We start from the raw sequence: 27,952 nt of genomic DNA, 5'->3' as shown, positions 1-27,952 counted from the left end.
ATCAAATTTGAAATATTAAAATTTTATCAATTTACAATTAATTGTAATGTTGCTACAACAATTAATAGTATAATTTGTAATATGTACTAATTTTAGATGAGTTTGTAATATTGTAATAGTTTATTAGTTCTCTTAATTGTATCATTGTACTAGCTTAGTGCCTTAGTGATGATTATTAATTAATGCTTAATAATATTAGTTGAAACTTAGTATATAGTTAATAGTTTCTATCCCTATAATTTTTTTTTTTTAGTTTTTAAATATATTTATTTTGTAGTTAAATTCTAGGTTTAAAATGATCTAAAAACATGTTTGAATGTATTTTTAGATCATTTTTAGTCCAAATAACTGAACTTAGGGGACTGGAAGATGGAGGTCCATCCCCGCACCCCATGTAGCGAACGAAGTACCCCACCCCCACCATGGACGATGGCGAGAAAAAAAATTCTCACCCCTACCCAGGAAGGGATATACAGGATGAATAGTATCTCTATTTATCATTTCACATATCACATATTATATTTATTTTTTAATTTTTTGATTTTAAACAACGCATCATATTATTAAAAAGCCAATACCAACAAATAATCGCCCAATGACGAGGGCCATAGTTAAGTTGGATTATTTCTACTTCGACATTGTTCTTTTCCTTTTTTCATCATCCACAATAAATCTAAAATGCTTTGAAAATCCACGTCGGACAATCCAACATAGATCCACCACGTGTCACGAGCATAACCTGGAATCGCAAGCTTGGATCCTCCCATATACAGACACCCAAGTCTATGTTCGGTTTATGGTAAAAGAAGTAAAGAAAATAGAGAGTTTCAAGAAATGGTAGCACCAATTGCCGTCTGCTACCAAAAATCCGGAGTCCTCCAGAACCCAATCTTTCTCAGAGATCCAAATCCTAAATTTCTTGGTGGGTCATTACAGGGTTTTTGCTTACAATTGAAACCCAGAAACAAGAGAAGGGATGCCATCAATTTCGTGGTTGCTTCAGCAGGCCTTTCCGCGCCAACCACAAGCAGTGGTGGTGGCAGGTTCTACTTCAACTTCACCGGCTTTCCTTTCCCTCTTGGCCCTTTTCTCAATAGGCGCACTATCAGGACTGAGGTATGCCGCTTTACCTTTAACTTGACCATTAAATTTCATGTTCAGTGAGGTAGAGTTCAGTTTGAAGTTCTGTATTTCATAAACTTCTCACTTCTATTAATATCCTTTTTAGGCTGTGAAGGGTTGCATATGGCTTTTCGAACAAGAGCAAGCATTAGGCTTCAGCAGTGTCTCAACTAACATTCGAATGACAGTCATTAAACTCCAATCTGGGGGATTATGGGTCCATGCCCCAATTGCTCCAACAGAGGAGTGTATTCAGGTTCTATCTTGTTCTTCACTTCTGTTGAATCTGTAATACGTATTACGAACACTTTGAAGAGAGTATTGGTGGCATCTGAAATGAAAATGCATGCCCATATCTCTTCCATAGCCTGTAAAGGCTACTGCTGATTCACATCTTTTGTGTAATTTTTTTTCCTTGATACGTGCTTATTGTTGCATTTCTGGGTCACAAACAGTTTCATATATTTTGAATTGAGTTTTTGTTGATTACTGCTTTTTAATTGAACAAAGCCCAAGAAGGATCAAATCATTCCAGTATTAAAGGATATAGGTCAATCTGTTAGGCTCCCTAAGAACTCCACCTTGTGGAATGACGACAGAGTTAAGAGATGAGGCTTTGTGAACTCGAGTCTATTTCAATACCTCATAAATAGAGCATACGTGGAGACCAAATATGGTCAGTTTCTCGCATTTAACACAGCATGGCAAGATATTAAACGCTTATAGGGGCATCACTTACAAAAAACTTCAATAGTGCCAACTATTTTCATCAAGAAAAACAATCGGAAAGGAATGCATATGAGCAGCCTCCTTTATGATACTCACTCTAAAGTTCTAAACGGTTGTAAAGAAACATCATGTCATCAACTGGTCAGGAAAAAGTGAATTATTTATGTTTAGTGTTTACCGCATATGAAGTTCTTTGTTTTGCTCAGTATGTTATTGTAGTATATTTCCTTTCTTTCAGTTCAAATTATGTTTTCCTTGACCTTTGAATATTTTGCATCACTTCTTTGGACCTACATTTTTTATTTTTTATTTTTTATTTTTTATTTATTTTTTATTTTTTTATTTTTTTTTTATTTTCATTTTTTTTTTTTTTTTTTTTTTTTTTTTATGATCTCTTAATGTCTTGCCAGCTTTTGAAGGAGTTAGGAGCTCCAGTGGAATACATTGTTCTGCCTACTTTCGCTTATGAGCATAAAATATTTGTTGGCCCATTTTCGAGAAAGTTCCCTCGGGCTCAGTTATGGGTGGCCCCAAGGCAATGGAGTTGGCCCTTGAATTTGCCACTTGAGTTTTTTGGAATTTTCCGTGCTAAAACCTTGAAAGATGAGAACTTTTCAACCCCATGGGCTGATGAGATCGAACATAAAATTCTAAGCTCACCAGAAGTTGGTAATCTAAACTATTCATCAACTACCTAATCCCTGTCTTCATGAGTTCAGACTAGTGCTAACTTATTTGCTTGTGGAGTATCTCAGGAATTGGACCATATGTTGAGGTGGCATTCTATCATAAGCGTTCAAGAACATTACTTGTAACAGATGCAGTAATTTTTGTACCAAGGCAGCCACCAGAGTGTATAAGCAAACAATCCTTGTTAGCATCTGCGAAAAATGGTCTGGCTGTTAAGCTTCTTAGTAAAGGAAAGGAAGTTCCAGAGGAACCGGTTGTCGACAACAAGATGAACCGCCAAAAGGGTTAGTCCTCCATTGAGCTCCAAAGAGCATATTATTTTTCTCTTGCAAGTGAAATTGAGAAAAATGCCAAGTAAACTGAATTGTAGGTCCGTATTACAAAGTATTGACATAGACTTATTTTTTGTGCAGGTTGGGAAAGAATGGTTCTTCAAATCTTGTTTCTCGGTCCATCAAATCTGTTGGAGCCTAATGCCAGCTTTGCTCAGATGTCACAAAAACTGATTGTTTCACCCATTGTGAAGACATTGGTCTTCAGCAAAGTCCCTGAAAAGGTAGATAAACAACAACATTTTTCACATTTTTTCCTACACAAACTTTCTTCTTTGTTAGTATATTAATTGGAGTTTCTAGAGAATATCTTTACTTGAAAATAAGGTTTTGCAAAGCTTTTAGATTGATCTCCCATGTGTAGACATCACAGAAGGTATTTTTAACCAGTATAAGCTTGTTCCTCGAATCCTATCCTCCTTATCTTCCGAGTGTATTAAAAGATCCCACACAGATTAAACAAATTGTCTAGTTAATACAGGATCTAACCTCATTATGCTGCCCCAATGGAACCAAACTGAGTGTGGTGACTGTAAGATTTTGACATTGACTTGAAAGCATAAGCACATTTCACTGAAACAAAGAAAGAAGCATTAAAATCATGTGTGAATCTTTAAAATTTCAGGTCAGGGATTGGATTGATGGTATTGCACGGGACTGGAGATTCAAGAGGATAATTCCTGCTCACTTTGCTGCTCCAGTGAATGCAGGCAGGTCAGATTTCTTGGCTGCATTCGCATTTCTTGATGACCTCTTGGGTGACCGTTTCATGAATCGCAATCCACTCTCTCTTTTCTTCACATCACTTATGGGAAAGGCTGCCAGTTACTTCCCTCCAGACGACATGAAAACTTTATCATCCCTTGATCAGTTTTTAGTCTCAGTGGGAGTTGTGAAGAAGACAGTTTCGGGCCGGAAACGATGATCTGCCTAAGATTGCTCGTCTTAGTGTTACAAATACCTGTATATTTCAGTTACAATGGATGCTATTTCACCAAAGTTTATGTTTTCTCAAATTTGAAATGAGAAAGGTAGTTCTGATACCTAATTTTGGACAAAATCGCAGAAGAAAAAATATAAACTTGCAAAGAAGTGCATTTTCAGAGTGTTTTGCTCATAAAAGGAAAATCTGTTTGCAAATCTCGCCTCTCCGGTGTCTCGTGGTTTTGACTTACCAATTAAGTAAAGAGTAGAGAAGTCGCTGGAGCCCTACCCGGGTCTTTCTGGTAGGGGAACTGGGTTTTGATATACCTAGCCTTTATCAAGCATGCAAAAGCTTCTGGATAATCCCTGCACAATTACATGTAAAACCCACCTAAGAACCAAGAGTTGGCATGTCCTTAACTTTGGTCTTGAGCTGTTAATGCTATAGGTTTAGTTTCAATAAAGTTCAACCAACTCTGGTAAGCAATTTACTCTCATCATATAACATTGGAAGCTTCTTGGTTTCTTTTGTATGTTTCTCTGTTTCTTGTATGATGTCTAGGCCACAATGTCATAGGATGATCAACACATAAAGTGGAATCAGGCTACATAATTATTTCAACAGCTTTTCTTGGTACCGTATTTTAATTATAATACACTTACATATTCAACACAAGCAGAAGCAGTTGGGCATCCTTCACCCTTTGAACAACATCTAGGGCCTTATTTTGGTATAGCCATAGCATAGCATTATTCTATTGTAAATGTTTTCATAAAACGGGATATTAGCAACAATCTACAAATCTAGGTACAGACTTTGCCTACTCGGACAAATCTACTTGGTTTCGAAGTGGCTTAGATTACCATAACATGAACAGCCCTTTCCATGGGCCTAAACCTCCTCGGGCCCTTATGAGATTTACTTCAAAAAGAGGGCTATTAATCCCTTAACATACTCCCAATTCCAACACACTCTTCGATAAGAAACAAAAAATGACCCCAAATTTCAAATTGGGAATTTCAGCTCTACAGAACTTCAACTAAGACAAAATTTAAAACTTCTTCAAAAGACCATCAAATATGGATAAATCCAAGCATTTAATGCTCAAAGCTAACATGAATAGCAATTGGTCTTCTGATCATTATGAACCTAATTTTGGTTGGAGGGTCATCCTCCTCAACTAAATTATGCTACCAAATGCATCGACATCTTGATTTCATTTTCCAATGCATGAGAGGCACTTGCAAGCTTACTTGCATACATACACATTATATATTCTTTACATAAATACTTAGAAGAAAAAAAGATATTATATTTGATCCAAAATACAACCTATAAAACTAGGTCTAGAGTTTCTTGTGGCCCTTATCTGTATGAAAGTGGCTTTTTTCTCTGCCGTATGAACATGGCTTCTAGCCTTTCTTATGTAATAATTAATTTAAAGATCATGATAGATCTAAAGCCTCGAGAGAATCCGAGGTGATGTTTTCCTATTACTCTGTTGTCTTTTTCTCTCTTTTCTCCTCAACATGCTACCCACTTGGCTATAACTTTGTCAAAACTTTAGGCATATGCCCTTCATATTCTGACACCCAACCACCTTCTTTTTCATCGCCAATCCATCTTTCAAGATAATTAAAGAAAACGACTTTCCCCGCCCGCAAAGAAAGCTCACAGCTACGGCTTATCCTTGGAAATCCCACCCCGTCCTCTCTCATCCTCCAAGTCTGTGAGATGCTGAACAAGCAAACATCATGCAATTCCCTTTTTTCTTGGGATGTGAAAAACATGCCAAAAACTGAAAAAGCGAGGACAGGAAAGTGAGGGACTTGTACCCACTCGGCGGTCTGCACACTTCAAAGTGGAATAGGCACCAGAAAGTTACTTTGTATTAGCTGAAGCTTTATGCATCCCGTGATAAGAAGGTCAACTATGGCTTGTTTGGGTATTGTTTCCCGATATATATTAATAATCATTTGCTTTATTAGTTATTAGATTAAAATTAAAAATTTAATAAAATATTATTAAAATATATTTTTTAATATTATTTTTATTTTAAAATTTAAAAAAATTGAATTATTTATTTTATTTTAAGTTAAAATTTAAAAAAATTATAATAATGAGATGAATTGAAATGATTTATAAAAACAAACCAGACCTACTAGACATAATTTAAATGAAGTAATGTATTTTTATTAAGAGAGAAAAATAACTTAAAAGAAACCAATTGAAGGGTCATCATTTTAGGAAATTTACTCATCAAAATCCAAATAATGTTGTGTTTGGATTTGATGATCTCACTAATTAGTGATCAAATCTCAATAATTATTATTGCCTTCTAGTTTACAATCTTGGCTACTAAAGTAAGAGGTCCTATGCATTAGAGGGGGAAGAAGGAAAAAGATTTCAAACTGATATGGATTACTTTCTTTTTTATAAGTGTATGTGAATGTTTAGTTTTTCTCATCTCAACTAATTGCCGTATAGATCTGATCATTTTGTCTTTCGCGTATAATAATTATCAAATAATAACAAATTTTGGGGGCAATCCTATCAAGATTATTGTCTGAATTAGTTTAACCATTAATCTTTAGCCTATAAAAATGCTTGTCAATATTAAGTGGGTCACATAATTCTTTGATAAATTCTATGGCTACCTGTTAAGCTATAGTATTTAGTTTAGAACAGACTTTGTCCTCAATCAGAAGTCCTTGCTCTTCCCCATTTCATAAATGAAAGAAGGGTATCTTTCTCTCTCTCTTTCCTTAGCCTCAAAAGTATTTCCATTGACCAAGTCAATTAGATTAAATCCGATTTATAAAAAGTGTCTCATCTCATTTCACTATTATAATTTTATCAAATTACCATATAAATTATAATAAATAATTTAATATTTTTAAATTTTAAAACAATAATAATATTAAAATATAATATTTTATTCAATTTTCATCTCAACACAGTATCAATCAAGCATCATCTAAAGTTTCAATATTTTTCGTTCACAAAAACTGACTCGTGAGATGACAACAATCTGTTGCCGGAGAGGACAATAATCTCTCTCGACCTATTCTCTCCCAAAAAACATCCTACTCTTCCCTGTTATTTAAATCACTTAAATAGCAACATTTATAATATTATATATTTTTATCATTTCAAGCAAGGTAAAACACTATTTAAACTCACTTAAATAATATATAAGACTTTTTTTTTGTAAATTTTAAATTTTAAAATTGATAATTTTACTATATATAAATAAAACCACGTACTAATTTACGTACTAATACTAATTCCTTCATATTCAAAATTTAAATTAATATTTTTTAATAAAATTTACTTTTTAACTAATCACATTAGACCGATACACATATTAATATGCAGTTATACTTGTAATTAAATTTTTCCTTTTAATATTAGGGTCAAATTGCAATAGTGGTCATAACTTATGAGTTATTATTTAAAGTTAACATATTTTTGCTTCCAAAGACGAAAACATATAAATAAATATTAATTAGAAACCTTATCCAACATCTTTTGCTTTAGATTTAATATGCTACGAACTTGTTTTTATTTTATTTTTATTTTTATCTCATTGCTTTCCCGTTTGCTTAATAGTTTGAAGTACTGAAAAGAGGACCATCTGTATTACAAAATCTTAAGTTATCATTGCTATAATATTTTAAAAATTAAGATAAAATATGTAATATTATAGAAATGCATACTTTTTCTTCTGCAATCAACATTGCATTAATATAAAAATTCAAGACGTAAAAGGAGAGGTGAGCCCCAATTGAATAAAATCTAATGCAAAGGAAAACAATAGATTAAAGTACAATTGTACTAATAATTGATCCCACTCCTCATTTCATAATTAAGCTAAGAATGAGATTACCAATAGAGATTTTATTTATTTATTTAATGTAATTCAACTCCTAGATGATGGTTTTTTTTAATGTAATACAAGAGTTCTGTTATATACAATAACTTTTATGTACTTTTTACGCACGTTACTGGTATGATTGATTAAAATAGTTATTTTATATTAAAAAAATAATGCAACTAATTATATTAATAGAGTGCGTAAAGAAATACAAAAAAATGACTGTATATAAAATTTTTATAACATATAATCACACATTAGAGTAGCTAGTTTTGGAATGTCTATAAAACTTTCCACTTCTCATCCTCTAGATAACTAGGTTTTGGAAGCAAAAAAATCATTTGCTTTACACAAAATGGAGAAGAATAGAGGAAATTAAAACATAAAATAATATTGAATAGGATGATCCGTCATATTTTAAGTGATTTTTTAAAGAAATTTTGAAGTAAATAATTCTATAAAACATTGTAAAAAAGGACTTTGCTACATCCACAGATAATTTTTACAAATAATTTTTACCGATCACTTCAAAATTTTTTTTTTTAGTTTTTTTTTTCCTTTCACCATTTTTTTAAATTATTTAGATATTCTTTAAAATTAAAAAAATTATATATTTATTTGAAAATGTTTACTTAATCACTAAGAAAAAAAAAATTCGGTAGATGTGTATCTAGTGTTTTCCCGTAAAAAATGTATGAGAAGATTTTCTCTACAAAGATATGCCATGTTTTTAGATTCTTCGCCCGGTCTTTGGTTTCCTGCGGGACCCCGCATTCTATTATATTTTCCACAGTTTCCTTCTCCCTATTGGATTCTGCAACAAACACGCAGAGCAGAGGAAAGTCCACCTAACCAAAACAAATAGGAAATGGAACGAAACAGTCGCTTGCACGATCTCTGAAGCAAAATCCCACCTTTAGATATTTATATTTCTTTTATTGTATAAACAATTTTTCCCAAAAAAGAAAGAAAAGCAAAAGAGAAGCTCGTATACTGGAGCACGCCGCATTCGTTTCATTCATATATTTTGGTTTTGCTTTATCTTCGGTTTCTGGTTAACCAGACTTTTGCTGAGGAAGCCCAGTAAAGAGGTATGCATCTCTACGCTTTTTCAGGATCATTGCTGAGCCTCCCATCCTATAAAGTAGATTTTCTCTCTTAAATTTCAGATTGGTTTTGCGGTTCTGGTTCTTTTCCTTCTTTACACAGGCGTCTGCTGAATATTCAGGTTTTGGCGGTGAGTTTGTGTGTCAATAAAGTTTGGTTAAGCCTGGTTTCTGCTTTGTTGCTTTGGTGTTATGGTTGACTCTTGATAACCTGTATTTGCCTCTGGGTTTTGGGACATTGGATTTTGCTTGTAAGATGGTTGTTTTGTAGTATTTGCTTGTAAGACGCTTGCTATGAGACGGTTTTTTTTTTCCCCCTTTAATGATTGATATTCTGATGTGTCTTGTGCTTAGTTTCTGATTTCTGTTAATGGGTTCAAAGATTCATGAATTTTGGTAATGGGTTTGTGTTGTCTGGTTGTTGTATGGTGCGTTTATGACAATTCTCATTGATAAATGTTGTTAATTTAGAGGTTTCGGAGTTTTCTCTTTTTCTCCGGCTGACACTGATTGTTTCCTCCTTGCGCGCAACCCTGTAGCATTAGTATTGTTCCCCCAAACATAATTTTACCAAGTTGTTTTGCTTTGTTTTTACTTTCGTATCCTTCCTGATGTCCTTTTCTCTTACATTTGGATTGGATTATTTGGAGTATCATGATCTGTTACATTAAATGAATGTAGTTTTTGGAATTATTTGTGTCGCTAGGCACAATTACGATTAATCTATCAGTGTGAGGAGAGGGTTGTATTGTTATTAATGGCTGCACAATTTTGGCTGTTATAGGGGACTTATGGACAGTTGAGGTTTTCTTATTTTTGCTTCAAGTTGTTAGGGAATACTATCTGTCTGTCTGTCTGTGTGTGTGTGTCTGTTCTATTTATTATTACCTTCCACATGCTCATATTTCTTCTAAGTGCATTCAAATACTTGATCATTATACAAGTGAATGAATATTCATTTTGCTCCAAAAATTGAATAAAAGAGAGAACCTCGTAAAATCCCTTTGATACATTCATTTTACCATTGATGGTCCCTAATATGATCTTTAAATCAGAAGCAAGATACAACAAATCAGGTAATATTGGTATTCTGGAAATTTTATTAAGCCATAACATATAAAAGTGTTAAAAATCGTTGCTTTTTTGCCTTCTATTTTTGAAGTTCATAATAATTTTATCATTATTTCAATTGGTTCCTAATCTACCTCAAAAATTGGGACATTTTTTCTTTTAATTTATCTGACCAATTCATTTTGAGTAATGGTACATGTACTTACAGTTTTATTTATACTTTTACTTACAAGACTCATTTTGTTATTTTTTTTTAATTTCAAATTTTGAATTTCAAATTTCATGATTTTCAACATATCAATAACTGACATGTGGAGAAGTAAGTTTTTTGTAATCTCAAGTACATTTAGATTTTCCATTCATTTTAGGCTTCAGTTTCATTTTATCCCAAAGGCTGTATGCCATTTTTCACTTTGTCACCTTGTTTTCAGGTTGAAGATCTCTTGAAAACCTTTCCAGCTTGAAGTTGTGTGTAATTTGAAACTTTTGAACTAGAGATTGGTACGATTATTTCTATTGTACTGCAACATTTATTCTCTTCTTCTGAAATTAGTTCATTTAGTTTAGCGATATGGACTCAGATTATTTCTTTGCGTCATTTTAGCAAACACTTTTGGTTGGTTTGCAGGGCTCTTGTGAGTTTTTTGTTCTGTATTGCTCTGATGGCTGAGGGGAGTGTCAATTCACCAGTGACCCCAGAAAGAACTATGCCTAATGGCAACAATTTGAGAAGAAATTCTACAGGAAAAGCAAGTTCTTCAAACACTGGAGAAAGCATTCTTCCTCATTATCTCCGGGCGTCGACTGGTTCCTGCCATGATTTTTGTAAGTATGGAAGAAAACATGCATTTGAAGAAAAGGAAAGGCGTTCCATGCTGAAAAGAGTTGTAAAAAAATCATTTGACAGCAGAAATCCAGTGGTGACTGTTGCTCTGCCAAGGAGAAAGGAGACATTAGTGATCAAGCTCAAGCCTTCACATGAATCTCAATCCTATACATCTGATACCCCTTGGACCATTAAGCATGAAGCGTCAAAACAATCACTTGAGAGTCAAAATCCAGCAGAAAGGGATGTTCTGGTTGAGAGGAAAAAGAAATCGGGGGTTGAGATTAAGTCTTCATCTTATTCAAAAGCACCTTCACATGAGTCCAAATCCTATTCATGTGATACCCCTCAGACCATTAAGCGTGAAGTATCAAAACAATCACCTGACAGTCAAAATCAAGCAGAAAGTAAACTTCTGGTTGAGAGGAAAAAGAAATCAGGGGTTAAGTTTAAATCTTCACCCTCTTCAAAAACCCATATATCTCATAACCCCAAAACTATGAAGCAGGAAGTGTCATCTAGTGAAAAGGTGAAAGTTTTTTCAAGAAAAGGTTCAGCAAAGGCTAAAGATTTAAACTTGTCCATGAAGCATGCCACTTCTTTGAAGCCACAATCTCTGACAGCGATGCCAAGGTCTTTTCCAAATTCCACAGGAGGTAAAAGTGGCCTAAGTGGCCTAAGAAACGGTGATGTCAAGACTGGCAAGATGAGTGGGACCTTTAGAGTAGCTGCAAAGAAGGTTCTGGCTCCTCCACCAGCCTCATTGCCTTCAAAGTCTTCTGTCAACAAAGTTGCAAATGTAAATGAAAGAAACCACAGGGACTTGAAAATTGTGTCTCCTTATACAAATAACAATATCAGAAAAGCTGAACCTAAGCAACACGATGAGGTTCATGAGAAAACCCTGTATGTCATCAAGATGGAAACTGAGAATAAACCTCTGGAATCTGATCAAAATGAAAGTCATGCAATTGAATTGTTGCCTGCTGCATCATCGCCACCAAAGTTTTTATCCCTCCCAAATGCTCAGTCTTCTTCATCCCACGAAGAAGATTGTGAAGAGGAATCTGAGTATACAATGAGTGAAGCAGAAGACGAGTTACCCTCAGAAAGCAATGAAACTGAGCACATAGAAGAAGCAGAAGAAGATTGTGAAGAGGAATCTGAGTATACAATGAGTGAAGCAGAAGACGAGTTACCCTCAGAAAGCAGTGAAACTGAGCACATAGAAGAAGCAGAGACCGTTGAAGAGAGATACAATGGGAGGCCCAGAAAGGCTGGGATGGTTTGTTCTGAAGATAAAAAGGGCCAAGCATTGAAGTTAAAGTTCAGGAGAGGGAAGGTGGTCGATAGTCAGTCTTTGACTAACAGCCCAAGAAGGCTCAAATTCAAGCGGGGAAAAGTGTTAGGGGACAACCAAAATGTCAAGGCCGTTGTCCGAAGGAGAAGCTTTAAGAGGCCAGAAGTTGACAGTGACACATACGGCACCGAACCTGACCCACAAAAAGTTGTTTTGAGACATCAAGATGTGCAGGGGAAGAGAGATGCCCAAGGTTTGTTTAATAACGTCATTGAAGAAACAGCAAGCAAACTTGCTGAAACCCGGAAGAGCAAGGTTAAGGCCTTGGTGGGTGCTTTTGAAACTGTGATCTCACTTCAAGAGAAAAAACCTTCTGCAAATACTGTCACTTGAGTTGAAAAGAGAACCCTTTTTCAGCGGCAATCTCTTGGTTTTAAAAGAATTAATCAAAATAAATGTCGGTTAACAAGATTATGGAGCTGCAGCTGCGTAATAGTAGATTGCTGCTGTTGACGTTACAAGGCCTGGGTGTAGAGTTGAATGGAGAGTCTTGTATTGTACTGAGCCGTGTGTTGTACTGTTTTTGACATACATGACCTACATTTTCTAAAGGTCAGGCTGCGTTTTTGCTTTCTTTTCTTTTTGAATTTCTTGCCTAATGTGGTTGATTTGTACATTGTGAATAAAACCAGCTTACTCTTGTCTTTATACACTTGGCGTGGGGTGGAGAACTGTGCAACTGAATCATGTTAGCTGTGTCTACTTCCATCTTTTTTCATTTATCTCTTTATCAAGAATTAACCGTATTTGTTTTTTGTTAGATTCTTCTTCACTTGTAGAAGATTGCTTCTTTTGTCAATGGTTGGTCAATTTCCATGGACCTGAGTTGCTTGCAATTCTCTGTTCAAATTGTACACAAATCGATGTCAATTCCAGAAACATGGCAATATCCTCTTTTGCATCCCCATTTTTATGAATAATATCAGACTGAGTTCTCTAACGCAGTAGGTTTCAGGCGGTAAAGACCATAATTTATGGTCAATAATCTAGAAATGCTTTTTCAAGGCCGTCGATATGCCTTTGATGTATGATTTTTATTTTTGAAAAATATTAACTTTTAATTTTAATTTTTTTTTATAACTCTCCATAAAATAAATGATTCTTTCGTAAAAGTATAATTAATTTTTAATAAAGTAGAATGATTGTATTAATTGATTTATAGAATGGATTGTAAAAAATTGTAAATGTATCGTAACACCAAAACTATATTATTAATTTACTTCATTGGCAAGACAATATTTAATAATTTTGAATTGAGTATTGTTATTTTAAAATTTTTACACTACACATTACTTACGATTAATTTTAAAGATAAATTTTAAAATTTAAATATTATAAATTAAATTTTACTATTTAAATAATAGAAATAATATAAAATACTATTTAAGTGACGGAAATTATACGTTTTATAGACAAAAAAAATAACAACTCTTTAATATTTTTACTTAATTGGAAAATTAAAAAGATATGATAATAGAAAATGAAAAATATAAGAAATTAAAATATGTGGACGAAATGATAATATATAGCCAATCAAGAGATGCCACCTACTACTTTGAATAGGCAAAAATCTCTCTCCAACGTGGAACAAGATTTCTCTCCAGTGCATTGAACACTTGCAAGTTGCATGAATGATGCATCCTCTCTCTTATCTCTCTCCGGGCGCCGACAAATGCAATTTGAAACTCCCAACAGTTAAAATAATGGGCGATATTTGGTGACATTTGTTGTATTCTCCGAAAATGACCCTCCAATACCTGAACGACAGACTGGACAGCGTGGTCCCGCTACACGTTGCCACCAAGGCAGTCCATGATATGTGTAGAAACGTGGCGTAATCTTGTTTGACGTTGATCTATGAGAAAAAGGGACATGTTGTTTTGAACTCTTCGGAAGTATTTTACATTTTCTTCTTCGATATGGAATGGTGGAGGAATTCCTCTTGGTTCTTTCTTACCTCACAGTCCATCACATTCTTGCGTTTGCTTCCGGTGCCTCTCTGCGACTGTACATTTTTTCTTGCAGAAATTGCCCCATCCTAAAGACGGAATTTCTGGTTGTTCTTCCTTGTATGTAATCTCTTTTCTAAAGACATTCTTCTCCGATTTTTTCCTCTGTTCTGGTCTTTCTTTTGCTTTTTATCACTTTCCAAACCCTAACTCTGTGTTGATTTTCATTTTCCCAGAGTTGGGTTTTCTAGGGTTTTGGAATGTGCGGACTGGGGGACTAGTAAGCTGAGGTGAGAATCTGGTCCTTGATTTTTGGTTGATTACGATCTAATTCACTCCCGGGTCCTTTGCCTGTGTTTTGATGGGGGCAAGAGTTTTGTTAAGGTCTTCATTTTCCTCGCTGGTTTTGTAGAGCGAGGTTCAGAACTGTTGTGGGTTTTATTTAGATTTTAATTTTTTACAGAAGGCTGTGGCTGATTTGTGAAAAATACTTTGAATTTTGTTGTGGAGGGCTGGTGGATCTAGAGTTTTAGAAGCGACTGACATGCATTGAGAAAAGATGCTGTAAAGGAGGTTACTTTTGCGTGACTGAAAGTGTGATTTGATTGTTGGAAATTAAGAAGTGCTGTTGGCTTGAATTTGTTCGGTTTTTGTTTATCAATTTACGAGTGGCTTTATGTTTTACCACATTAAAACTGAATTCAGGTCAAAATGCAAAGCTTCCTGTATCATTCTCTCGCATCTTCTGGGAAGCCAGCTTTGGGCTCTTGACTGAGATGTTGGATTATTAAATTTTATTGGATTGCATCACTGCTTACAGTAATTGAAATAAGTAATTTTCGAGCGTGTCAAGTGAATGCCATTGCGGTATATCGCTCAAAATCCTTTTGAGCGCTCATATAGCTTTGTTTTTGGACTTTAGACTCTGTTTTTAATCTAAATTTATTAATGTGGTGATTCTTTCATCGGTGATTGGAGAAGTTCCAAGGGAATGGAACCGAGGCTGTATGGAAAAAAGTTAACTAGGACATGAGGCTATATTTCACTTTCTTTTATTTTTTACTTGAAAAGTAGATCAGGCTATCTCTATACGTCAATTTTATGTCTCCCTGTGCATATGCAGTGTGCTTGAGTTAACTGGTTGAAAAACCTGGTCATTAGATGTCATCGTGTGAACTGTAACCAAGAGATTTTCTTATCTTACAATATTTGACAATGACTTATGATATTGTTCTAGGTGGCTGCCAATGATTATAACAAAGCAGTATCGTTGCATACACTCAACAAGCTGTCAATGCACAAAAGGGCATCTAAGCGAAGATGTAATATTTCTAGTATTTCAACAGTTGAACTGGAACCCTAAGTTAATTGCTACTCTATCCTGTGTATGCAAGTGGTTTGATGACCTTGCAAAGAGAGTACTATGGAAGGAGTTTTGCCGAACTAGAGCACCAAAGATGATGATTGATCTGCAATCAAGTGGGAGTCACAATGTAGATGGGAACTGGAGAGCACTTGGGAAGCTACTCATCTACTGCTCTGGATGTACAAAGGGTGGCCTGTTCAATAACATCCAAATTCCAGGCCACTTTGTACATAGGACTCGGTTCTCTAGGACATCTGGGAAGAGTTTTCTTTTGCCACAATGCAGATCAGATGTTTTGTTCGTGTGTGACCCTTGTGAACATCTTGACCAAGGGGAAGATGGGGACGTGGGATTCTTCCGTGGAGTTTTCAAGTCATTCTCAATGTCAAAGGTGCGGAAGATGCTAATTAAAAGAGGGGCCCAGCTTCATCCAACAGAGGTTTGCCCATATTGTAAGGCTAAGTTATGGAGCATGCTGCAAGCTAAGATGATACCACCAAGTGCCAGCTGCTGGTTGGGTGCTTATGAGGATTGCATTGAGTATTATGTGTGTCTCAATGGACATGTGCTCGGAATCTGCACCCTTTTACCTTTGTCTGATTCAGAAGAGGCATCTGAGTTGGAGTGATAATTGGAATGAAGCTCAGGTATTCATTTCCACTAAATATTTCAAATTTTTGTTATGTAAAACTTTGGGTAGCTAATACTTTTCATCAGCACATCCCCATTACTAAGCTTATTTTACTGCTGTAATATCGATGTTTAAACATTCTAACAACAAAATATAGTCATTTTTAAAACTGTACCAGACTTTCCAAAACGAAAGTTAAGAATCCTAAACTAGGGGTGGGCAGTGGGGCCCCACACCCCGCCCCCATCCGCCCTGCGCCCCGCATGGCAGGACGGGCAACCCCACCCCGCCCCTGCTTATATATATTATATACATAAAAACATAAATATTTATATATATACAAAAACATAAATATATGTTTATATATAAATATAAATATATATTTATATTTTACAAATTGTGTATATATAAATATATATATATTAAAATTTGTTAGACTTGTTCACAAAGTATGCACTAGCAAATTTAAAAACTATATAATTTTTAAATTATAGTCATATTTGCAAAATTTAAATTTACAATTTGGATTTAAATATATATATATTTTTATTACTTTTGTACCTAGAAATAATTTTTAAACTTAGTGGAATGTAGTCCATATTTGAAGTGGACATGAGGCAGGGCAGATTGGGAATCGGCCCCGGGGTAAGGGCAGGGTACCCCGCCCCCAGGATGCAGGGGCGGGGTGCAGGGAAGGGTGGTGAGGGTAGCCTCCTATCCTAAACATAAAAAGAACGAAGTAAATAGGTGTAACTCTTGTATGCTACCTGTGTACTTGGGTTGCACCTTTGCGCTTACAACAACAAAGATTTTTTACTTGTAAAAAAATAAGAAGATAGGATTTCTAGTCCCATGTACTTGGGCTATCCCTATTTATATCATTAATAAAATTCTTGGTTTACTGATTAATAGAGAGAGAGAGAGAGAGAGAGAGAGAGAGAGAGAGAGAGAGAGAGAGAGAGAGAGAGATTTTAAACATAAAAAGATAAGAAGATAGAATTGGGCTTGGTAAATTGGATGAGTTCATAAACAACTGGAGGAAAGTCTACTATGTGGGACCTGTTGCATGGTAAAATCTCCCGCGGATGGGTGTTCTTTGTGGAGGTTAGGCAGTGGTATGGATTTTGGGGTACTTAGATAAGCTTATGTGTGGATCTTAGATTCATAACTATATAAGAAGGTCATGTGAAAGAACAAAAGCTCATTAAGACATTAACTTGAAATGTGGGTGCTGGGCAAAAGCATCTTTGAATACTCAAAATGATACTGAAGTTAGCCCAATCTATTGATTCTGTATGTCTCACCCCTCCCTCCTATGTTGTCAATTTTGGCTAATGCATCTATGTCTATGTTACTCTGGCAGAACTAACTTCATATTGGAAGCAAATGATCAGCATGTCAAAGTTTGTCAGGAAAATCCCTTTTTAATTTACTTAAATTGGTAGGACCTAAAAGGAACAATGTGGCCAACCCCAGTTAGTTGTGATTAAGACTTAAGACATAATATTACTTTACCCGTATCCTTAATTTATATGCTATCAAGAGGTAACATATTTGAATTATCAAAAAAAAAAAAAAAAAGGTAGTTTATGAGCTTCCTTCCCTAGTGTGAATCCATCTAACAAGGCACGTCCTTGGACAGGTTTGCAACCATTGGGACATAAATCTGGGTAGGTCAAACATGTGATAAGCTGGCATTGAACTTAACAGCTGGAATCGGGAATCAACCGCCACAATTTCATGCAATCTTGAGAGTCTGCTGCTTATCGGGGTCTTGCCCTGGCCGAACATTTCCTGGCAAAAGGCAAAAAGCAGCTGCTAACCATTTCTTTTTTAATCAATCTTTTCATAATATGTTAATGTGAACCATATACACTGTACATTTATGTATGATGCATATATGTATTTGGATGGCAGATTGGTTTATGTAATACTCCACGCTCCCTTGCTCGCTCGTGTATTTTAAGTATTTTTTCATATAATCGAACATAAAAAAAAACACTTAAACTGCATCGTCCAAGTCTCCAAAATTAAAAAGGATGAAAAAAAGAAGAAGCTTTGGCATGTCATCGTCATCTCCGCAGGATGAAGATTCAGACTACCGTTCTTCCTGTGGAAAGTAAAATCAGACCCGAAACCCTTGGCATATTGCTGCAAACTCTTTGCAAACTTTTGTCACTTTATGGATGATAATCCATTCATCTCAGTACGTAATTTGTTCTGAACCGCATCTCCCATACTGCTCTCTCTCTCTCTCTCTCTCTCTCTCTCTCTGTGCGTTTGTGTGTGTGAGTGGCAATGAAGTCAAAGTTCATCGAAGAACAGGAGACTCGGAATGCTAACTCGCTAAGGCTGTTATTTGATGACGCCTACATGACACTTGAGTGCCACCGCACTCAATCTCTTTTCCGCTTTTACTGCACTGGTATATCATCTTGTATTTTCGACATCATCGATGTATCGTTTTGCTTGTACAAACAAGAAATAAGGCAAATTCGAAGCAACTGCAGCATTGCATTCTCAAGTAACTTGCTATTATAGCAAATGATTTTGGTTGGCACAAACCAAGAGGCATGTCTGCATATTCTTAAGAAATCCGATTTGGGAGAAGAAAAAATCTAGTTGCAAGCACACTTGTGCAATAATATGTTTACTAATTTATTGTAATTGATCAAAAAATAAATTTGATTAAAATCAATACTAATTTAAATTTTAAATATGAAAGAATCAATATTGATATGCAAATTAATACGCAACTTTGTATATAGCAAAACTCTTGAGAGAATAATGAGTCCGTTATAAAACTTGACGGCCTATATGTGTATTGTTGCTCTTGTACTACTGCCTATCGAATAACTCGTATAAAGCTTCTATTTTCTTAAATAAAACAAGTATATACAGCAGGGGAATTTATGTAGAACATAATGTACGGTGAAACTAAGTACAAGAGAGTCGATGAAATCTTTCTGGACAAGTTTCAGGCTTCCTGAAGACTAGCTTCTTTGTCTGCATCTGGACTTTCTGAACCAGTTTCAAGCTTCTTGAAGACTAGTTTTTGTTGGGGAAGCTGGCCATTGGAAAATGCAGTAACTTCTGTATCTATTGACACCGTGTCTTCATCTTTAAACTCTCCCCTCAAGATTCCCTTTGCGAGTTCATTTTCAACATTCTGCTGAATCACTCGTTTGACTGGCCTGGCACCATAGTTTGGGTCATACCCAAGACTTCCAAGAAGCTGAACAGCTGCATCAGTCACCTGGATTGTTATCTTCCTGTCTGCAAGCCTCACTTGCACTCGCTCCAACTGTGAAAGCATACATACATGAGGTGAGATTTCAAAGTTGCCCAAAATTACCAGTGAAGTGTATCAACACCTAGGTTTGGCATGCCTACATATATGGTTGTGCAAGTCCAATAAGTAACGTTGCATGACCAAATTTAGGCACGGCATATACATGCGTGCACCCCCATTCACTATATGGATCTGCTTATTAGCCTCAACCTAAACCGTCAGCTACTGGATGGGTTGCCATTATCAAACCCAACATCTTATAAGGGTCAGTCAGATCTCAGGGTGGCCCAAACAACCCTTAGATCGTCAACACACAACCGGGGAGAAGAAGGTATATTCTTATACTCCATTGATGGCCTTTGGGCCTAATGATGCCTCCAAAATGGCACCACCCATAAGATAGGATGTTGCCTGAGGTAGAGTTCTATTGCTTTGATCACAAGATTGAAGTTCCTGAAAATAAAAATTCAATCGCAAATAATACATTCTACTTCAAAGAATTCATCAAGTCAATGAAGCATCGTTGTGGAGAAGTTACCTGTAACCTGACAATTCTGTTTATCTGATCCCGATCGAGAGGCTGGAATACTATATATTCATCAACCCTGTTCATGAACTCGGGCCGAAAGATTGATCTTGCAGCATCAAGTACCCGCTGCTTAATAGTTTCATATGCTAATTCCTTTGGCAAGGTGTCATCGTCCATGTTGAGTATGTACTGGGAACCCACATTTGATGTCATAATTATGATTGCGTTGGTAAAACTCACAGTGCGACCCTGGGAATCAGTTACTCTCCCATCATCTAAAATCTGAAGGAATACATTAAACACGTCAGAATGTGCCTTTTCTATCTCATCAAACAAAATGACTGCATACGGCCTCCTGCGAACTGTCTCTGTCAGCTGTCCACCTTCCTCATATCCCACATAACCAGGTGGGGCCCCAATCAATCTGGAAACAGCATGCTTTTCCATATATTCACTCATATCGATTCGAACAAGAGCTTCTTCTGTGTTGAATAAATAAGAGGCAAGTGCCTTGGCTAGTTCCGTCTTCCCAACGCCAGTGGGACCCATGAACATAAAACTAGCAATTGGACGGTGGGGATCTGAGAGACCAGCTCGAGATCGCTGAATAGCCTCCGCTACAGCTTTCACTGCAGGATCTTGACCCACAACACGTTTATGGAGCTCTTCCTCCAAATGTAAGAGCTTCTCCCTGTCTGATTGCTGAAGCTTGGAAACAGGGATACCCGTCCATTTACTAACAATTTCAGCAATGTCATTTTCTGTAACCTCCTCCCTAAGCATGGACTTCCCTGTATTTATGTATTCAACCAATTCTTTTTCTGCACTTTCAAGTTGTCGTTGCAAAGAATTGAGGCTGCCATACTTCAGTTCAGCAGCACGATTAAGATCATACTCCCGTTCAGCCTGCTGGATCTCAAGATTTACTCTGTCAATCTGTATACATGAATAGAAAAATCAGTAAAACCAGAATTCTCATTTGTCAATATTTTGTTTTCCACATTTAACTCAATACAGATTCTCATAGGGAACCTAATATATAATCAGAGACTTTTTGAAGAGGTACATCAACAAATACCTCTTCTTTGACTGACTGAATGCGAGTCATGACAGACTTCTCATGCTCCCACTGTTCAGTGAGCTGGGCTTGTTTCTCCTTGAGGAGAGACAACTCAGCCTCAAGCCGGTTCAGCCTATCTTTAGAAGCTTTATCAGTATCATTCATAAGAGAGAGCCTCTCCATTTCCAGCTTCAACACTGAACGGTTGATCTCATCAAGAGCAGTTGGTTTTGATGTGATTTCCATTTTCAGTTTGGCAGCTGCTTCATCAACTAGGTCAATAGCTGCAATTTGGAAGTATATTAACTCTCAACATACAATTCTTTCAGAACCTTCCAACCCAACCCAGCACATAGTTCAAGAAAGTAAATTGAATAAAAAAGCTTCTTCCAAAAAGAGTTTAGAATTGAAGTTCAAATCATCTGACACGGCCGAAAAACGTGCACAACTGTTTCTTCTTGTCATTGCAGCTCGCTCACTGGACCTGTGAGTATGCATATTCCCTCCCCCCCCCCCCCCCCCCCCCCAAAAAAAAACATGTGCAGGATCTTTCAAATAAGACAGCGTACTCTATTATTATTAAAGGCAATTGTGGCATGCTTCTTTAACCTAATCTCATCTTTACGCACCTTGAACAATATAAGCATAATTTGTGTCTTCAGTAACTAATAAAGTGTTCTGATTGGTAAATGCATCATAACAAGAAAATGACCATATTAATTTTTTACTACGAAAAAGAACCGTTCAAAGGTCATATCTGCTGTGTGATGTGAGATTACCTTTGTCAGGTAAAAATCGGCCGCTGATGTAACGGTCTGAAAGAATTGCAGCTGCCACAAGTGCACTGTCAGAAATGCGGACTCCATGATGCAACTCATACCTTTCACGCAGTCCTCGCAGTATAGAAATGGTATCTTCAACCGAAGGTTGATCAACATAAACTTGCTGAAAACGACGCTCCAATGCTGGATCTTTCTCAATATACTTGCGATACTCATCCAAAGTTGTGGCACCGATACACCGCAACTCTCCCCGGCCAAGCATAGGCTTCAAAAGATTGCCTGCATCCATTGCACCATTCGTAGCACCTGAAAAAGAAAGCAGAGCTTAGAGTCACCATTGGCATTGTCATTCTTACAGGTATTTCATCTTTACATATGGAACTTCACTACCTGCCATCAAAACCAATGTGAACAATGCATACATGTAGAAATAACTTCTATTTAAATGAACTTAAGGTGTTAATTCTCATAAGTGAAATATGTTGGTGACCAGTAGAAAGAAAAAGACAAACCAAAATACATTAACAACGATTGTGAAAGCCACTTTAGCTAGTGTTCTTGGTGTTTGAAAATCAGGCAACTAAAGAAAATCTGACAAGAATATTACCCGCCCCAACAACTGTATGGATCTCATCAATGAAGAGGATAATTTGGCCATCTGAGTCTGTAACTTCCTTGAGCACAGCCTTCAGCCTATCCTCAAATTCTCCCCGATACTTTGCCCCAGCAATTAGTGCACCCATGTCAAGGGATATTAGCTGTAAAAATATGGGGTAAGTATGATCAATATCCAAAATCTACCACTAGCGGGCATAGATGCATAGATTGGCATATTTGTGCCAACCATCCCCCCTTTTTGTTGTTTGGAGAGAGAGAAAGGGGGAGGGGGTTGGTGCTGAACTTCAAGATATAGCATGTACCTTACGATTCATCAGAGCTTGAGGTACGTCTCCTTGCACAATTCTTTGAGCAAGCCTGTTGAAGAAGTTACAGTTAGATTAACATGCAAAAATAGAAAGGAAGCACCAAGATTAGTGCCCAACAGCAAGCCTTCAAACAAGATGAAAATAACTCCATCTAGGAACTCCTGAATAAAGACAAACTCTAGCTCTGACCAAGTGCTTACCCTTCAGAAATTGCAGTTTTCCCTACACCAGGCTCACCAATTAGAACGGGATTGTTCTTTGTTCTCCTGGAAAGAATCTGGATGCACCTGCGTATTTCATCGTCTCTTCCTATTACTGGGTCAAGCTTTCCTTCTTTTGCCATGGCTGTCAAATCTTTCCCATATTTTTCCAGCGCTTCATACTTCCCCTCTGGATCTGTAACAAATACAATGCCTCTTTCACTTCAGCGCCAAAATACTACCTTTTCTCCTATCCCTAACTAGGTCGGACAAGCAAAATAAAAAGGCTGTTAAAGTGCCAAAAAACCCTGAAGCTTCAATACCTAAAAGCTATGATACCTACAGGCATAAATCACAAAATAATGACCATTCTTGCCCCAAGAAAAAATTAAAGAAATTCCTGGAAACAGAAGATAAGATGACAACAGGCATAAATGCATGAAAACATGTTTTTTCTTTTCAAGCAAACACTTGAACGGTAGCTGAATTTTCACAAAAAAACCACCAAAATGTTGGACTAACATAATGATATTTACATGAACATGAAAGAATCTGGAGATATTATAGACGTTAGGTATATTGCATCATGCACAAGAATCGATGCAGCTAAGCTTGGTTTGCAAAAAAGCTTTTTTTATTATTCATCTATCTGTGCTTTCAACAACTCATGAAAAGATGTGAGGCTGTGTACGCTCACATAGATTGTAATAAGTTAATTTCAAAAAAGGGAAAAAAGGGACGGAATATAGTGCAATCATATAACCTTGGTCGATAACTGATTGGCGCCCCCTTATAGCTTCTATTGCAGACTTCAAAGTTTGCAGTGTTATTTGAAAATCTCTATATAACTGCTTCCCAAATCGTTGATCTTGTAGAAAACCAAGAACCAGATGCTCCACGGACACAAATGAATCCCCATACTCTTTCTTGTATTCCCTGGCTCGTTGAACCAAGGCTTCCAAATCACGTCCTAACATTGAACCAGCTGGTTCTCCAAGAACCTATAGTAATTGGACAGCATAGAGGTCAATTTGCTTGCTTCTCAGCATAAATATGACGAATACACTTACTGATTAAGTGACAGAAAGTCTCAATTACTCCTCCAATCCTTCTAATAAAAAGTATGTAAGACAAAATATCAAGAATCGCTATTACAGTAGTGCCAATATGCGTGTTAAGGAAGGCAAAACTACGATATTTCAGATATTACCTTTGGTTGACGTTGGATGAACTTATCAGTGGCCTCGAGAAGGCGGGTATTGTCAACTCCAGCCTTAGAGAAAATCCGGCGAGCAAGCCCATTCTTCTGCTCCAACAAGGACTTCATCAAATGCTCTGTCTCCACTATCTGATGCTTGTTCTCTTTTGCCACTTCTGGTGATGAGACAATTGCTTGCCATGCCATGTCCGTAAAATCTTGTTGGGCTATCTATCATTATATTAAAGACAAACATTCATCAAAACGTCCACAAATACCTTAAAAGAACAAGAGATTTTTTTATTTTTTATTTTTGGGCGCGCGGGTGGGGTGGTGTGCGTCGCAATCAAATGAGAAACATTCCAAATAGGCAAAAGTTTCATTCCAAACTCAATAGTAAATACTAGAAAGGATGCATTCCAAACTCAAAAGTACGCAGGCCAAAAGTAGTTCTTATTAAACACAAAACTATTAAAAGGATGAGACCCAAATCATCCAATTATATAACTAACATTAATGTTTTCTCATTCGCACCGATAATATGATAAATCAACGGAAAGAAAGTGACTCAATCAATAAAGTAAAACAATTATTATCTTGATGCTATTGCCACAAACAAGAAAGAGCTACTACCTTTAAAAAATAATTTTTTTTGTAAGTTAAAGGAAAATAAGAAAGAGCTACCTTTCCATTTGAAGCTTCACAGCGAACAACAAGCGGCCGAGAAGTCCGACAAAATCTCTGAAACCCGTTTGGAAAGGCACCGTTTCTGTACAGTTGCAGCGACTTCAAGGCCCTGACAGATTTGGGTTTCGCGGGAGAAAGCCGCGGAGGCTGAGCGAAGAGGGCATTTGTATTGCAGCATTTGGTCCGAACCGACTGCGAAAGAGCGAGGCTGACCCCGGAGAAGGCTGCGGAGGCCATGGCCGGAGCGCGGCGGAGAGAATTTGGGGAATGGAATGATAGAAAATATCAGTGGCGAGGGGGTTGAAAGCGAATTAAGAGAGAAGGTGGGGAGTTAAGGCGGAGAATATCACCGAGGCTTAAGACGGAGCGTTCTCTTGGGTTAAAAAAGTGTGAGCTTTTCATAGACATCAACAGAGAGGGAGACACTGGAGAGTGTTCATGAAACCTCACGAAATTGTTAGGGATGTGCACAGTGAGCGTAAGTCTGGGACACGTGGGGAGAACTAAGATATGACAGCTAAAGGATAAATGGGACCCATTTATTAAAAATAAAAAATAAAAACAAAAACAAAATCCTCTTAAACTCCTCTTTACTCATCTCAATCCATTTCAATTTATTTTATCTAATTATTACTATTTTTACAACTTTTAATATAAAATATAATCAACAATTTAATTTTTTTAAATTTTAAAATAATAATAATATTAAAAATTAATATTCTAATAATATTTTATTTAAATTTTAACTTTTTCTCAAATTTTTTTTATAAATCATTTCAATTCAACTCTGTTGAACCCAAAGTTTCAAATTTTATATAATTATATATCTATACATAAATTTTGACGATAACAAATGAATTCAAAGAATAAATGAGTCTCAAATTCAAGTTGTCTACACAATGAAATCAAGCACATCAAAGAAACAAACATGAACAAGAAGGGAACAAGTTCACATTAAAGTCATAAAGTAATATTGTAAATCTCTTAAAAATTTGAAATTAGGATTAAGACTCAAAATTAATATTTTATCATAAAGCATTAAAATACATTTTCCACATGTGCATGAATATTTTAAAAATTATATTTGAAAATTTTGAAAGATGATTGATTGTCATCTTTCATATGTGCATGCCTTGATTAAAGGTTTGAACTTTGAAAATATTAAAGATGATTGATTGTCATTTTTCACATATACATGTTTTATTTGAATATTTTCAAAAGTAATTGATATTTTTTTGACTTATGCAAAAGGTAAATTATTTTGTTTGAAAATTTTGAAAAGTAAAGTGTGTTCTTTTTGTCATATGCAAAAAGTAAAAGATTAGGTTTGAATTTTTTGAAAAGTAAAGTGTGCTCCTTTTGTCCTATGCCAAAAGTAAAAGATTAGGTTTGAATTTTTTGAAAAAATGAATGATATTGTCTCTGACATATGAATATTTTTAAATTTGAATATGAAGTCTCATATACCTATAAATAGATCATTTGAGAGCTTCACTTTTACAACATTTAGAGCATACAACATTCATTCAAAACTTTCATTCTCTCTTCTCTAAGCATTGAGCCTTAATCCTTGTTCATTTTGAGAGAGATATAGTTTGTGCTGTATTGTTCTTATTTCACTCATTGAGGAGTGTTTTCTGATAACTTACCCACTATCAGCTCTTGAATCAGTAAAAGGGTGTGTATAACCCTTGTGCGTGTAGAAAATGTTCTACACAGGGAATAGTTGAATCACCACGTGTAAGGTGATTGCAAGTGTAGATGGTGTTCTACACGGATCCTTTGTAGCAGTGTTGTTCAAATGTGTAATAGGTTTATATCTCCACCTGAAGGAGGTTGAATAGTGAATTTGGAAATCCTCAAGGGGTAGCTTGAGATGAGGACGTAGGCAGTGTGGCCGAACCTCGTTAACATAGAGTTTGCTTATCTCTTACCCTTACTCTTTATATTTATTGTTATTTTGTATTTTGTTTATATTTTATATTGTACATTTGATTTATAATTGTTATTTTTTTAATACAACTCAATTCACCTTCCCTCTTGTGTTAGTCATCTGGATAACAAACTCAACTCATTTTAACATCGAAACCTACTCTTAATTATCACGGACCACACATCAATTTAATCACTTAAAATTATGAATTTTAAGGATAAGAAGTGCCTGTATTTTTAGTAATAAAATTGATAAACGGACGTTAAATTTATTTATGAAATTTCTAAATTTTTTTAATATATATTTTATAAATCAAGCATATTTCTAACATAATATTTATGATCAATAAATAAAATTTTATTGATGGTAAAAATAGGCAAAAATCCAAAATACAGAACATATATAAAAGCATCGTTGGCTAATTTCATGAATGTCTATAATAGAAATTATAACATATACATTCTTGTTATTTTGACAAAATAACAAGAGAGCACCACTCGTGTGATAAACTGTTTTTAGCTTATGCTATCACAGGCATGTCTAGGGTGTAAATCGGTTTGGTTCTATCCAGTACGGTCAATTTTTTTTAGATTAGATCAAACCGAATATCCACTTAGACTTTACTTGTTAGTATACATAATTATTAATTGTTGGGGTGGAGACTGGTTTTGAGTTGAAAAATCGAAAAATAATGAGTTCGCTTGATTGTCGCTTGAGCAAAACTTAACTCGTGAGTTCACTTAAGTATGGTACGACAGTAGACTCGAGCGAGACACAAACCCTAGTATTCGTTCAAACTACGCTTGACACCTCTCTTGAACTAATGTTAATAAATATTAAATAATTTCATTGTATATATATTATTCATGCTTACTTGCAACTTAGTTATTTAAAAAAATTACTTAATTATTTTAATTAAGTGTAAATAATAAATATGTATGAATGTATGATGTATTAACTATTTACATATAATGACACAAATGATCATATTATTTATGATTTATTATTAATTAATAGCATATATTACTTTATACAGTCAATGATAATAAATTAGATGAAAATTACATCATTAACTTATATAATTACTATATAAAAATAATATATTAAATTACTAAAAATATTTTTTAAAAAATATATGTAAGGAATCGGTCTAATTCGATCCCGTTGGTCCAAAATTTATAGACCTCGAGACTGGACTATATGTCATCGGTCCGCATATTTTGAGATCGAGACCGACTGGGCCATAATTTGGTCCGGTCGATTTTGTCAGTCTGTACCGAATTACTTATGCCCTAGGCACGTCTATCATACCACGGAGCTAATGCTAATCGTGCAACTAAGTTATTGGTCAAATGATTGTA

At 35.6% G+C, this 27,952-nt stretch overlaps 4 protein-coding genes across 7 annotated transcripts; 3 read left to right on the top strand and 1 right to left on the bottom strand.

Annotated features, from left to right (window-relative positions):
* The first annotated feature begins 784 nt into the window (after window positions 1–784).
* LOC122307254 lies at window positions 785–3,933 on the top strand. Of its 2 annotated transcripts, none has more exons than XM_043120010.1 (6): window positions 785–1,116; window positions 1,229–1,378; window positions 2,271–2,520; window positions 2,607–2,825; window positions 2,955–3,097; window positions 3,499–3,933. In XM_043120010.1, the coding sequence occupies exons 1-6, from the start codon at window positions 835–837 to the stop codon at window positions 3,796–3,798; spliced, it is 1,344 nt and encodes a 447-aa protein (XP_042975944.1). In that variant the 5' UTR covers window positions 785–834; the 3' UTR covers window positions 3,799–3,933. The 2 variants fall into 2 exon arrangements, with proteins under 2 accessions (XP_042975944.1, XP_042975943.1); XM_043120009.1 differs by having other exon boundaries at window positions 2,262–2,520.
* Window positions 3,934–8,393: 4,460 nt separating this feature from the next.
* LOC122307377 lies at window positions 8,394–12,686 on the top strand. 3 transcript variants are annotated; one of them, XM_043120246.1, is made up of 5 exons: window positions 8,394–8,766; window positions 8,845–8,912; window positions 10,284–10,353; window positions 10,481–11,807; window positions 11,904–12,686. In XM_043120246.1, exons 4-5 carry the CDS (start codon window positions 10,515–10,517, stop codon window positions 12,369–12,371), a joined length of 1,761 nt encoding a protein of 586 aa, XP_042976180.1. In that variant the 5' UTR covers window positions 8,394–8,766; window positions 8,845–8,912; window positions 10,284–10,353; window positions 10,481–10,514; the 3' UTR covers window positions 12,372–12,686. The 3 variants fall into 3 exon arrangements, with proteins under 3 accessions (XP_042976180.1, XP_042976178.1, XP_042976179.1); XM_043120244.1 differs by having other exon boundaries at window positions 8,397–8,766; window positions 10,481–12,686; XM_043120245.1 differs by lacking the exon at window positions 8,845–8,912 and having other exon boundaries at window positions 8,397–8,766; window positions 10,481–12,686.
* Window positions 12,687–13,945: 1,259 nt separating this feature from the next.
* Window positions 13,946–17,915, top strand: LOC122308053 (EID1-like F-box protein 2). The gene is made up of 4 exons (XM_043121212.1): window positions 13,946–14,107; window positions 14,224–14,277; window positions 15,225–16,000; window positions 17,627–17,915. Exon 3 carries the CDS (start codon window positions 15,235–15,237, stop codon window positions 15,979–15,981), a length of 747 nt encoding a protein of 248 aa, XP_042977146.1. The 5' UTR covers window positions 13,946–14,107; window positions 14,224–14,277; window positions 15,225–15,234; the 3' UTR covers window positions 15,982–16,000; window positions 17,627–17,915.
* An 802-nt stretch (window positions 17,916–18,717) lies between these two features.
* LOC122307354 (chaperone protein ClpB3, chloroplastic-like) lies at window positions 18,718–25,137 on the bottom strand. Its single transcript, XM_043120202.1, has 10 exons — window positions 24,656–25,137; window positions 23,984–24,202; window positions 23,537–23,774; window positions 22,774–22,969; window positions 22,568–22,622; window positions 22,255–22,405; window positions 21,645–21,953; window positions 20,884–21,149; window positions 19,815–20,741; window positions 18,718–19,288 (listed from the first exon to the last, which is right to left on the bottom strand). Exons 1-10 carry the CDS (start codon window positions 24,893–24,895, stop codon window positions 18,962–18,964), a joined length of 2,928 nt encoding a protein of 975 aa, XP_042976136.1. The 5' UTR covers window positions 24,896–25,137; the 3' UTR covers window positions 18,718–18,961.
* Between the last annotated feature and the right edge of the window lie 2,815 nt (window positions 25,138–27,952).

Source organism: Carya illinoinensis, chromosome 4, assembly GCF_018687715.1.
Source record: "Carya illinoinensis cultivar Pawnee chromosome 4, C.illinoinensisPawnee_v1, whole genome shotgun sequence".
NCBI classification, from domain to species: Eukaryota; Viridiplantae; Streptophyta; class Magnoliopsida; order Fagales; family Juglandaceae; genus Carya; species Carya illinoinensis.
This window is presented reverse-complemented; position numbering and strand designations above follow the sequence as displayed.

Coding starts and splice junctions, on each gene's coding strand:
- LOC122307254 (XM_043120009.1), top strand. CDS start 835: ATGGTAGCACCAATTGCCGTCTGCTACCAAAAATCCGGAGTCCTCCAG. Junction 2,826..2,954: donor CAAGATGAACCGCCAAAAGG/GTTAGTCCTCCA, acceptor TTTTTTGTGCAG/GTTGGGAAAGAATGGTTCTT. Junction 3,098..3,498: donor TCAGCAAAGTCCCTGAAAAG/GTAGATAAACAA, acceptor TTAAAATTTCAG/GTCAGGGATTGGATTGATGG.
- LOC122307377 (XM_043120245.1), top strand. CDS start 10,515: ATGGCTGAGGGGAGTGTCAATTCACCAGTGACCCCAGAAAGAACTATG.
- LOC122308053 (XM_043121212.1), top strand. CDS start 15,235: ATGATTATAACAAAGCAGTATCGTTGCATACACTCAACAAGCTGTCAA.
- LOC122307354 (XM_043120202.1), bottom strand. CDS start 24,895: ATGGCCTCCGCAGCCTTCTCCGGGGTCAGCCTCGCTCTTTCGCAGTCG. Junction 21,150..21,644: donor CCGATTTTTACCTGACAAAG/GTAATCTCACAT, acceptor TCCAAATTGCAG/CTATTGACCTAGTTGATGAA. Junction 20,742..20,883: donor TTCAGTCAGTCAAAGAAGAG/GTATTTGTTGAT, acceptor TCATGTATACAG/ATTGACAGAGTAAATCTTGA.